General features: G+C 40.7%; 1 protein-coding gene across 2 annotated transcripts in view; it reads left to right on the forward strand.

The window, feature by feature from the left end:
• The first annotated feature begins 7718 nt into the window (after nucleotides 1-7718).
• MED13 (mediator complex subunit 13) overlaps nucleotides 7719-12461 on the forward strand; it is a 109781-nt gene continuing 105038 nt past the window's right edge. For both annotated transcript variants that reach the window (XR_009254651.1, XM_058702529.1), the window contains exons 1-2: nucleotides 7719-8546; nucleotides 10338-10572. Coding sequence is in view for 1 of the 2 variants with exons in the window: in XM_058702529.1 (XP_058558512.1) it covers nucleotides 8481-8546; nucleotides 10338-10572 (301 nt within the window). In the remaining variant the exon portion in view is untranslated. The remainder of the gene's footprint in view (nucleotides 8547-10337; nucleotides 10573-12461) is intronic.

Consider the following 12461-nt stretch of genomic DNA (forward strand, 5'->3'; position numbering starts at 1 on the left):
TGTTGGATGAAAGGAGGGCTGATAAGTTGTTGCTTTAGCTCTATGGAGGGGAGAAGGACTATACTCAAGGAGCTATACTTAAGGAAGCCTCAACTGTGTTGGGACTTGATTTAGACGATGACACGTTGACTTCAAGCTGATGCCGTAAGAGACTTTTGGTGACTTTGGGGAAAAAGTAAGTGTATTTCATATTTGAGAGGGACGTTAATCATCAGGGACCAGAGGATGGACCAGCCTTCAAGATAGCCCTCAATTATCCTTGCCTCTTGGTATTAGCACCCATGTGTGCCTTTCCCACACCGATCACAGTTAGTCTGTGTTACCAACAGCATGTGGCAGAAGTGGTGGTGGTATGTTACTTCTGAGTTAGGTTATTAAAAAGACTGCATTTCTATTCTGGTATCTCTAGCTCTTGGATAACTTCCTATTGGAAACACAAGCTGCCATGTTGTATACAGTTCTGAGGAGGCCACCTGGCAGAATACTGAAACCTCTGGCCAATGTCCAGCTAGGAGCTGTGTCCTGCCAACAACCATGTGAGTGAACTTGGAAGTGAACTCTTCAGTCCTACTCTGGAGACTGAAGACTCTCTGGAGTCTACTCTGGAGTCCTACTCTGGAGTCCTACTCTGGAGAGTTATCTTGAGATAACTGTAGCCCCAGCCAACATCTTGACTGCAACCTCATGAGAGACCTCGAGCCAGAATCACCTGGTTAAGTCACTCTCAGATTACTAAACCTCAGGAATCGTGTGAGATAATAAAATATTTGTTGTTTTAAGCTGTGAAGTTTCAAGGTAATTCAATATGCATCAGTAGATGGCCCAAGAGCCAAGACTACCCAGTAGAAGCTGGGTCCACTGAGAGAGAGGAGCTGTCCATTTGCAGTTGGAGTCCCAAAGAGGATGCAGCCAGTACTGGAGACACTGCCTGAAGCACAGGGAGAAGGAAAGACCTAGCCTCTCCATGGCCCCTCATCTGCTGCCCTTGCTTTCATTGGCCAAGCCAAACCACAAGGAAACTGATAAGAGAGCCTGAGAAATGTCAGTTGTAAGGAGCAACTTCTTAAAATGCAAAATATGGCAGAGGGAGAGAAGGAAATCAATTTGAGAATAGGCAAGTTCCCAGCACAACCGAGAACCCTTTGTCATGGAATTTCCAATGTTCTTCAGAACCTTGTTTTCAAAGTCCAGCTTGGGAAACAGTAGCCTAAATTGTTCTTCCCAAATCTCTGCAAATCCAAATCTTATACATAAATTATTGTCCGCTTTAAATGCAAAGTTTCGCTCCTTTAACCTTTTGTTCCTCATTACTTGAGGATAGCCCCATCTACTTTCAATTTTATAATATTTGATCTACACCCATTTTAGTCATTTTTATACACAACTTACTTTTATTTAATGTTATCTTATTGTCTGAGAATTAAGAGCTTCTTCAGAGTCAAATCTATTTCTGATGTACTATTGCATATTGCCCCATCATTATAGCACCTAGCACAGAACCTTGCTCATTGTAAATATCAATAGATATTAATTGAATGAATGAGTGAATGAATGAATGTCAAAGCTAGTGGTAGAAATGCTATGAAACTATTACCTTCATCTATGTTACTATTAAATCCCTTACATATATGCAAGTTCTACACGGTAGAATAATCCTAGAATAATCTTCCCATTTTATCACCTCATTACATCTTCTGAATTCTTTTGAACCTTTCCTTGGGGGAAGAGAACATAAAATCGCAAACTGGGTTGTATCTGGGTAGGAATTATCCTGTGAGACCAAAGTTCTGTGTGGAACTTTTTAGTAGGAGGAGTAGGTTCAGAGAATGGCACTTGTCTCCTCTCTTAACTTTGGCTACTCTGAGAAAAATCATCTGCTCAGTAAGAAAGGAATGCTCAGCATTTTGCAAAAGTGATTTCCTCTAGCTCCCTGTCTTCCTTGCTGATGCCTTAATAGAGGGAATAATTGTGAAGCAAAAAGGATGTTTTTAGATAAGCTCCTCTTAATTAGTTCAGGCGTCTTCACTTCCTGACTGGATTTCCATAATGCCCAGAACAAGTCTCCTGGCATCTTGCTTCTAAAAACAAATCTTAGTTCGGTACTCTCATGTTTAAAGTTTTTCAGTGGTTACTCATTCTCTTCTGGAAGAAATCCACACTCTTCATAATTTGGCCGTAGGGTTACTTCTTCAGCCTAATCTTTTCTTACCAACACTAAGCTTTCCGTTCAGCCCCCACCCATCTCTACCCCATCCCTTCCTTCTGTCCCTCTCCTTCCCCTTTCACCTGAATCTTTCCTAGCTCACCTTAACTCATCCTTCAAGATTTAGTTTCAACTGTCCCTCCAGGAAGTTTCTCTTGAGCCCCTCACTATGGATTAGGCTCCCTTAGGACACTTTTAGAGACCTTGGGCAAGTTGTTCTCTAAACCTCAGTATTCCAACCTAGAAAAGTGGGATAATATAGCACTTACCTCAGAAGCTTGTGGAAAGGATAATAGACAATTAATGCAAAATACTTAGCACAGTGCCTGACATATATTAAGTGTTACATTTGAGGTGTTAAATCATAGCAATTATTTAATTCAGTCTTTCATAATTGAGAAAACTGAGATCCAGAGCAATCAAATGACCAGCTCAGATAAAATAAAGAAAGGGGGAAGGAGATATTTGATTTGCTTATGAAGGATTACAAACGAAATTTCAAAGTGAGGAAATTAGGGGGAATTGACTTCAAATTTAATATTAAAATAAAACATGAATTGAGAAACTTGTGTTTGAGAGTAGATGCTACACTACTAAGAAAAATGGCAAGTCAGTCCAAACTTGAAGACAGTTTAGGATATTTAGCACTTAGAACTGAAATGTTTTAATTGGCTCAACTTACTAATTTACATTGTTTATTTCTATATTCAACGAAGCAGTGTCTGTGCATTCACTCAGCCTTTTTTTTTATACATTGAATTAAATACAACATTAAAACATTAACATGACCTTATGAAAATCAATATTGTCCCCAGGCTCAAGACCACTCACTCTACAGCTTAATTGGTCCTTAGTTTATAGCTTTTGACTGTATAGACGCGTATTACTTAACATAGTAGCCACTAACCACGTGTGGCTATTGGGCATTTGATATGTGGCTAGTGTGAAATGAAATGTGCTGTAAGTGAAAATACATGTGTATTTTGATTCTGTGTAGATTTTGAAAGATTTGGTTTAAAAAAAAGGCAAACTATCTCAATAATTTTTACATTGATTACATATGAAATTGTAATATTTCTGTTATGTTGGGATAAATATATAATTAAAATTAATTTCACCTTTTTAAAAAATTTTTTTTAATGTGGCTACTGAAAAAGTTTTAATTACTTCTTTAGCTAACATTACACTTCCATTGGATAGCTCTGCTCTAGACCCTGGGATTTTTCAGAACAGGTGGGGAACATTAGTCCTAAAGTCCGACATTGCCCTTTCCTAGACTTTCTCTGTCTTAGATGATGTATCTGTCCCCTGTCCTGGAGGCCAGGTACATCCACTGTCCTTTGCAGAATGGAGTCCCTAAAAGGGTGAAGGAGTGAATTTTAAATGTAGATCATTGAGCAAATTCACATTTCAAAGGGTCAAAGACAATAGGTGATTAGCACCCCAAGGCAACTGTCTAACATTCACCTTAGCATTCCTGATTGGCTCTCCTATTTTACTTAGATTATCTCCTTTGTCACAACAACTCTAACATTTGGGTGCTCTTGTTGCATACACATTTTACTAATGAGTAAATGGAAGTTAGGGAGCTAGCAGGCAGTGTGGAGTTTTGATCCTAGTTGGTCTAACTATCCAATTGCCATATCTAGCAAGATTATGAACTCCTTGTGTATCTGATGCCTTGTTCATACATGACCTGACATATTAACTAGATAGTAAATATGTATAGTAAAATGTATATGTAGTATGACTACAACCATGTCGGAGATATATATGTATATAAGGAAAAGTCTGGAAGGAAAAACGTCAAAATGTTAAAAGATGGTTGATTATGAATGGTGATGTAATGGGCATTTAAAAAATTTTTTTTAAATGTTTATTTATTTTTGAGAGAGAGAGAGACAGAGTGTGAGCGGGAGAGGGGCAGAGAGAGAGGGAGACACAGAATCTGAACTAGGCCCCAGGCTCTGAGCTATCAGCACAGAGCCCGGCGAAGGGCTCGAACCCACGAACCATGAGATCATGACCTGAGCTGAAGTCAGATGCTCAACTGACTGAGCCACCCAGGCGCCCCTTGGGCATTAAAAAAAAAAAAAAAAAAAGTGTACACTTAAAACGTTTCATCTTTACACTTTTCTGTATCTTCCAAACTTTTGACAATGTGCATATACTGTTTTATTTCTGTTACTTTAAAACTTACACAAAATAGCATTTTAAGAGAAGGTAGGTGGTTACTGACATGTTCTCTGTGTGCTGATATTGATCTTTTCTCTTCTCTCCATGATGTTTCCATTCCTCTCACATTTGGTGTCCCTTTCCTCCACCTTGTTTCTCCATTTTCTCTCAGTTTCTCTCTTTTGCTTTTTCACCCTTCTTTCTCTGTCTTGCTCCTTTCATGATCCTTTCTGGGACATTTTCTCCTGGGTCTTCTTCTATCTCCTCTCTCTTCTTTTTGACAAGAATGATATTCAAATGAAAGGTCAAACAAATGTTACTTTGCAAATGTTTCAGGGAGATTCTACCTGCCTCTGGAGTCCTGAGGAAGGTGCTTGAGTTGAGGCCTGAGCAATGGAGGGTGAGACTTCCAAAGAGGATGGCTATGTTTTGGATAAAATAAAAGGTGGGGAAGGACATTTCAGAGTGCCAAAAGCAGTGGGAACAAAGATCTGAGGATTCTATCAGGGAAAAAGAGATGTGGAGAGGCGCTCTTACCTTATGGGGTCTGGGAATTGCTGTCTCCCTGGTGCTGGCACTCAGAAAGGATGTGGACTTCAGCTAATTTGAGCTCCTGGATTAAATTAGTCTTGGTTGTATAATTGACTTTGATATGTGGCCTTTGGATCTGAATTGGGCTTAATAAGATTTAACTGCTTCAAAGGGCTTTATAAGAATTCATTTTATCCTTTAAATCTGATTTCAAATGCTACCTACTTTAAGATGCCTTCTCTGACTTTGGTGCTCCTCCTCCTATTGTGCCATAGTTGATACATGCCTTATTCAAGCAATCACCTTCATTGTATTTTATCTGATTCTGTGGGACATGTTTCCTTTATTGCCTCTTTTCAGGAATCTTGAGAGACAGGCAGGTATCTTATTCATATTTGTATCCCAGGCCTAGCAAAGACCAGGAACACACTCAGTTAAGCACGCAGATGCTCAATGTTTTTTGTTTTTTTTTTTTAATTCTTTTAATGTTTACTTATTTGAGAGGGAGAGCGCGAGCGCGCATGTGCATGAGGGAGACACTGAATCCAAAGCAGGCTCCAGGCTCCGAGCTGTCAGCACAGAGCCGGACGCAGAGCTCGAACCCAGGCGCCTTGAGATCATGTCCTGAGCTGAAGTCAATCGCTCAACCAACTGAGCCACCCAGGCGCCCCTCAATAATGATTTTTAAAAGTATTTTAATAGCTAACATTTAGTAAGCACTGTGGCAAGCCCTATACCTACAATGTGTCATTCACCAGACACTTTAGGAGAAAAGTACTTTTTAAAAAAAGTTTATTTATTTATTTATTTATTTGGGGGGGGGGGGCTGGGAGGGGCAGAGAGAAAGGGAGAGAGAATCCCAAGTAGCCTCCGTACTGTCAGAGCAGAGCCTGTATGGGGCTCGATCCCACGAGACATGAAATTATGACCTAAGCCAAAATCAAGAATGATGCTTAACCAACTCAGCCAGCCACATGCCCCCCCAAAACACTTATTATCTTCATTTTACAATACAAAAGCAGAGAGTAGTAGAAATTTATTTCATCTGAAGTAAAATTTAATCCAAGATCAACTAGTAAGAGGCAGAACTTTTTCTACAGGCTTTGGGCTTTAAGATTTGGGTTCTTAATCATCATAGATGAACGAATGGTTGACTAAAGAATGCTTTCCATTCCATGGCTGTAGAAGTGACATGGAAGAGCCCATCATTTATATTACAAAGGCAATTATGATGTAAAATTATGGTAAATCCTAACTCAAGAAAGAATGTTTCTTTCTTTTTTTTTTTTTTTTTCCTTTTTTTGAGAGTGTGCACACACACATGTGTGAATGGGGGAGGGGGGAGGGAAAGGGAGAGAATCTTTAAAAAAAATTTTTTTTAATATTTATTTTTGAGAGCAAGAGCGACAGAACATGAGTGGGGGAGGGGCAGAGAAAGAGGGAGACAGAATCTGAAGCAGGCTCCAGGCTCTGAGCTGTCAATACAGCCCGATGCGGGGCTCCGACCCATGAACCCCCAGATCATGACCTGAGTCCAAGTCGGATGCTCAACTGGCTCAGCCACCCAGGTGCCCCAAGAAATAAAAATTTTAAAGACAACAAATACATGAAAGAAAGTTCAACTTTCATCATCAAGATGAGAGAGAGAATCTTAAGCAGCTTCCACTCCCAGCACAGAGCGAGCCATGCGAGGCTGGATCTTTTGTCCATGAAATTGTAACCTGAGTCCAATTCAAGAGTCGGAAACTCAGCTAACTGAGTACCCAGGCATCTCCTAACTTTTGATTCACCTTTACCTCTCCTTCCCTTCTTCCATTCTCTCTCTTACTTCCTTTCTCTCTCCCCACTGTTAGGGGAGAGAGAAAACCTCAGGGAAAATGTTTGAATTCTTATACTTAAGTGTAATCTAGTAAAGAATTGAATGTTTTATAGGGAAGGGAACTAATATCTTACTTACCACTTCTTACTATTCATTGATTTGCAGATTTACAAATATCAAGCACCTACTGTGTTCTAGGAACCTTGTTTTATGCCCTAGTGATACAGCAGTAAGCAAAACAAAGTTCTAGTTCTCACAGAGATTATACTGGTGGGCACTTCACTTAAAGTGACTGGTTCACCAACTCCTCACAATAATCTTATGAGGTAATGATGACAACAATAATAGATAACTCTTAGCAATGCAGATCTATCCCAGGTACTGGGATACCTGCTTTATATGTATTAATTATCACAACAATCCTGTGAGATAGGGGGTATCTCTTCCCCACTTCACAAATGAGGAAACTGAGACACAAAGAGGTGACTAGCTCAAGGTTTGAACCCCAACAGTGTGGCTCTAACTCTCAGGCTATTAACAACGAGGCTATATTGTTTCTTACACATTTCTTTCTTAGTATCACAACTTTTAAGGGTCCAAGTTCTATCTCAGGTCGTCTGACTCCCAAGCTCGGAGGTTTGCAAAACACCTCAGTGGTCCCCTGGAAAAAATGAGGATTGAGGATGCCTGAGAATTTTTACAACACTTTCTCTTACGACGAAATCAAACTGATTTCCACGTAATTATCAGATTTGTGATACAACCCTCTTGCACTGCAAAATTCCCAGCAAGGAACAAGGTAGGGCCTGGGGCCCGGGGTCATCTTACACTAGCTGGGGCACCCAGCAGATGGCGCTATCTTAGTAGCCGCCAGCTGGTTGTCCGGTCCCCAGGGCTCACCGCCTCCGCCGAAAGCTTCCCGGCCCTCTCTCACTCCCTTCTCTCTCCTCCTCCCCACGGAGCCCGAGCCCACGTGACCTCAAGGCGGCCAATGGGCGAGCAGAGAGGGCGAGCTGGTCCCTGTGGCCGCCATTAAAGCGAAGGGAAAACCCGTGAATTCGGATTAAAGGGGGAAAAACACCGCCCGCTGGGCCCACAAAATGGGGGAGACTACGGCGTCCGGGCGGTGAGGCCGCAGTAGAGCAGACGTTAGGCCGGCTTGGCCCAGGGACGACACGAAGACACAGCCAGAGAATGGTCTCAGTCCGCAGACGCCGCCACCACCTCCGCCGCTGAAGAGATTCTGGGCTTAAGGACATCGCCGCTGCCGGGCCGGGGGCCTGAGCTTCTCTCCCGGTTCTTGCCCTTCCTGCCCCTCTACGGGCGCCTCCCCGCCCGGGAGAAGTCTCCAGGGCTTGTGCTCTGCCCTCTCGGACTCGATTTTAATTATTTATTGTGTAATTTATTATTTTTCCTTGTGGAAGGGGCCCATATCTCCTCTGTCCCCCAGAGAGGAACGAGCGTCCGCGGGCTCCGCGGCGGCTGCAGTCCGGCCCGCGGGGCGAGCGCGGCGCGGCCCTCCCGCCGGCCCTGGGCCCCGGGCGGCTAGGTGCCGGCCGGGCGGCGGGGGCTGCTCGCGGCGGCGGGGGGGGTGGGTGGGGAGGGCGGGCGGCCCGGCGGCCTCCTCTTCCACCGCTCCCCCAACCACCACCCCCCCGCCCTCCCCGGTGTCTGTGTTTCTCTCTCTGGTCGGAGGCGGCGGTAATGGCGGATGGTGGGTTGTGGCGCCGGCGGCGGCTGCTGTGAGGGACGATGAGTTCCTCCTTCGTGCCGAACGGGGCCAGCCTGGAAGATTGTCACTGTAACCTCTTCTGCCTGGTAAGTGCCCGGGCCGCGGGCAGAGGCCCCGGCGAACGGGGCGGTGGGGGAGGGGGCGGCGAGGTGCGCCCTTGGGCCGTGGGGGAGGGGGTCCGGGTCTGATCCAGATGCCCGAGTCCCTGGGCTAGGCCCAGCCAGAGCCGGCGTGGCGGCCCAGCTCCGCACCAACCCCGGGAAACGCGTTCGCTCACCCACCATCCTGGGCTCTGGTGTAGGAGTGCTGGCTTTTTTTTTTTTTTTTTTTTTTCCCCTTCCTTGTTTCTGACTCTTTCTCACCGTAGTCCTGCCTTCAACTTGTGCTCCTTATCTGGCTGGACACTCACATTTCCCACTGTGTTTCTTAACTATTGCTTTTCACCTTATTGACCGTGTATCTTTCTTCACACTTTGCATATTGCCCATTCTCCCGGTGCCTTTATGCCTCAGTCCGGTAGTTTGGTTTCCCCCAATAAACAGTACCCCGGAACTTAGATACTAAAAATCTCTTTTCGTTTTACGTTCTTCTAATGAGTCAAACTAGCAGATTAGTTTTTTCCTCCGATGAGTTCATATCTCTGTATAAAAACCAGTAGATACTATTTCATATGTTTTCTCTTTAAACTTTGAAAACAGTCTACCGTTTTGACAATTTCTAGCCATCTTGCTTTTATTACATTATGTTTGTGTGAGAGTGAAACGGACTAATGGAGGTGTCATGATTTTGCACTAATTTTTTTTTTTTGTCTGTTTTGCTTGTATTTTTAGAATGCTTTGAGCAGGCTGCTCCTCGTTTTATTGAAAAGTCTAGGGAAGTTGGATGCAAGAATGACAATTGTATAGGTTGGCCCAGTTCTGGGAACATCCAACTATTAAGACTTTGAAAAGTACCAACTGTTGCAAATATTTAGTCCTCAGTTGGGCAGTAGCTTAGCTTCATCCATGATTTAAAGTTTCAGTGACTTTTTTTATATTTTCTGTGCTATGAGAAATATTAAGAGAGAATCTGATAGGTAAGTGAACTGAGTGGGCGGAGCACAACTAGTTGGCAAGTGTAAACTGCCAGTCATGTATCAGCAGTTTCATTTTTGGCACTTTAGGCTTTACACCTTTAAGCGCAGTAAAGAAATACGGAATTTCCTCTGTCGAATTTCTTTCACTGTGCCAAATAGGGATTTTTAGCGCCCTTCTCTTATAAAATGTTTTCTTGTACAATGTCCATTAATCAGCATCATCTTCAGATGTTAAGACATAACAGCAGGTTTTACATTTCTGGCTCCGTCTATTTTTGGTACTTTTAGTATCAGATTCTTTGAAAATAGACTACTACAAATCTTGACAGTTCTTTGTGAGCACCTATTTCACTTTTCCTAAAAGGGATATGTGAAGAACTAATAAATTTTTTCAGTTATAGTTCACGTTTCTTTTCATTAGAGACATCACTTCTATAAACATGGAATGATGAGTCTTTAAAAATTAATTTTCTGTTACAAGTGTGACTAGTTGGAACAGAACTTAGGAAATGTTTACTAAGTGTGCAGTATTAAAGTACATGTTTGTATTTAACATTATTACATTTATTTCTCTTTGGGACACAGTATTTGTTGCTATTCAGTGATATGTCAGTGTTAATTTTTTAACTGTTTCTGGTCCTTAAATTTTTGGTTCACTTATCAAACATTTTTTTTTTCAGTCAATCTGCTTTAATATCTTAAGTATATATTGAAAAATTATAATGTCTTAAAGAAGGGACTTTAAAAGTGAGTGCTTTTGACTTTGAGTGAATGTGCAATAATCATGCTTTCTTTTCTTTAGGCTGACTTGACGGGAATTAAATGGAAAAGATATGTATGGCAAGGCCCAACTTCTGCCCCTATTCTGTTTCCGGTGACAGAGGAAGACCCCATTTTGAGCAGTTTTAGTCGCTGCCTTAAGGCAGATGTACTCGGTGTTTGGCGGCGAGATCAGAGACCTGGAAGAAGAGAATTGTGGATATTTTGGTGGGGTGAAGACCCCAATTTTGCTGACCTTATTCACCATGACTTGTCAGGTGAAAGCAACTTATCATTTCTAAGTAATGATACAGCAACATTGTATACTTTTCCTAAAAATCATTTATATTACAAATTGAGATGTTTTTGTGTGTGAAACATTGTTAGGCATGAAGCCAGATAAAAATTTAGCTTATTTCACTCTGGTTATTTTATTTTACTTAAATTATCCATACTGTGGTAGGCTTTAGCCTTGAATAACTGTTCTTTCACCACCCAGCTTCCTTGTGAACTTCTTACAGACAGGGCACAGGGAAGACATGTTACATTACCTAAGAAAAATGGAATGGGGGAGCATAAAGTTCCTAACAGTAATTTGTAGGCATATGTAACTAACTATTTGAGTCAATTTTGCCATTGCTGTCTACTGTATGAGTATGCAGATAGTTATAGGGGTATCTAGAAATGTTGTAACTTTCTCGTGTTTTTTCAGATACATATTTAGTTATTGTTATATTAATGAATGAAAGCATATGTTAATTGTGTTATTTTTGGAAAGTGATTCTTTTAGATACTGTTTCATCAAAGACTATCATTAAGATGAGACTAGTGCCAACTTATTTAGCTTATATAGAAAGAACATGGGGTCATAATCAAAAAAGTTACACAGAAATAATTTTATTATAAATGTATCAATAAGGTTACTTCTGTCTTATTTTTGTGACTTTTAGGACTAAATGTTACTTTAGAAAAACAAACTATAGCTCTCTTATAGTAATCGCTGATGCTTTTGCTTACTTTGACTGTAAGAATCAATGTTAACTGAATCTTTGATGATAGGAATGTAAATGATTAGTTATTTGCATGTAAGGTACCAACCACTTCAGCAAGATGTTTGGTAATGATTCTTGACAGGTAAATTTAGGATTTTTAGATAACTAAAAAAAAAGCATTCTTATTTGAAATTGAGTACTCTGAAGTTTCTATTAGTGCCCATTTGACCTGTAAGACCTATTTTATTTTGGGATGTAATGTAATCCAGGTGGCTGTCTCAAATAAGCCCTTAGTAAGACTAACTTTTCTGTAGGAATGTATGTGTTATATTTGTTTTGAATGTCGCCTTTACCTTCTAATGAACAAACCCTTCAGTGCTAATCCTTATTTTGAGAGTGATTGCAGTTCTTTTATGATAAATGCTTTCCAGCTTTTCCAGCTTTCCTAATAAGATCCCTGCTGGAGAGATTAGTTCTTAGTTCTAAGTATGCAGTGTAGTTCTAAATATGTAAAGTGATGTGTTTATATATATGTACATGCACAAATATATGATATATACATATATATCAGGATATGAAATTTCTTCCTGGCATCAGCAAGATGCTGCTGCTTTTTAATTGTCATGTCAAAAGGTAAGCTTGCCAGCTTCCTTTTTCTTCCATTGACTTTGGTATGCTGGAGTTATTTTAATCTTTATTTTAAGTGGTCATAAAAACCACCTTACAAAAATTTTGGGAACTATTTTAATGATTATAAACTATAGATAAAAACTAGTTGTTGATAAACTATAATGCTGACTTGGGGATTTTAGTGTTAATAAAATTGGCAGAGCATATGAACAGACCATTTCCCCCCAGATTCCATGTAATACATTTTGTGAAATCAAAGATAATTTTAACAGGTGTGAGGTATTCAGTTTTACCATAGTAGGACTAATGTTTTAGAAGTAAAGCCTATTAAAGTTAAATGAAAATACTGTGTGGATTTTTTTTTCTCCCCTAAGTTTCATGTTATGCTAAATGTTTTCTCCTAAAACTGGGCTACAGTTTAAAAAACTGCTTCTGTAGTTTAATTTTGCTTTTTTGCATAACTAAAAAAAATGGTAGTACCTGTATTTTAAAATATTGATCTTGAATGTAAATGAATATAATTTTGGCATATTAGGTTTTAATTG

Source organism: Neofelis nebulosa, chromosome 16 (assembly GCF_028018385.1).
Source record: "Neofelis nebulosa isolate mNeoNeb1 chromosome 16, mNeoNeb1.pri, whole genome shotgun sequence".
Lineage (NCBI taxonomy): Eukaryota > Metazoa > Chordata > Mammalia > Carnivora > Felidae > Neofelis > Neofelis nebulosa.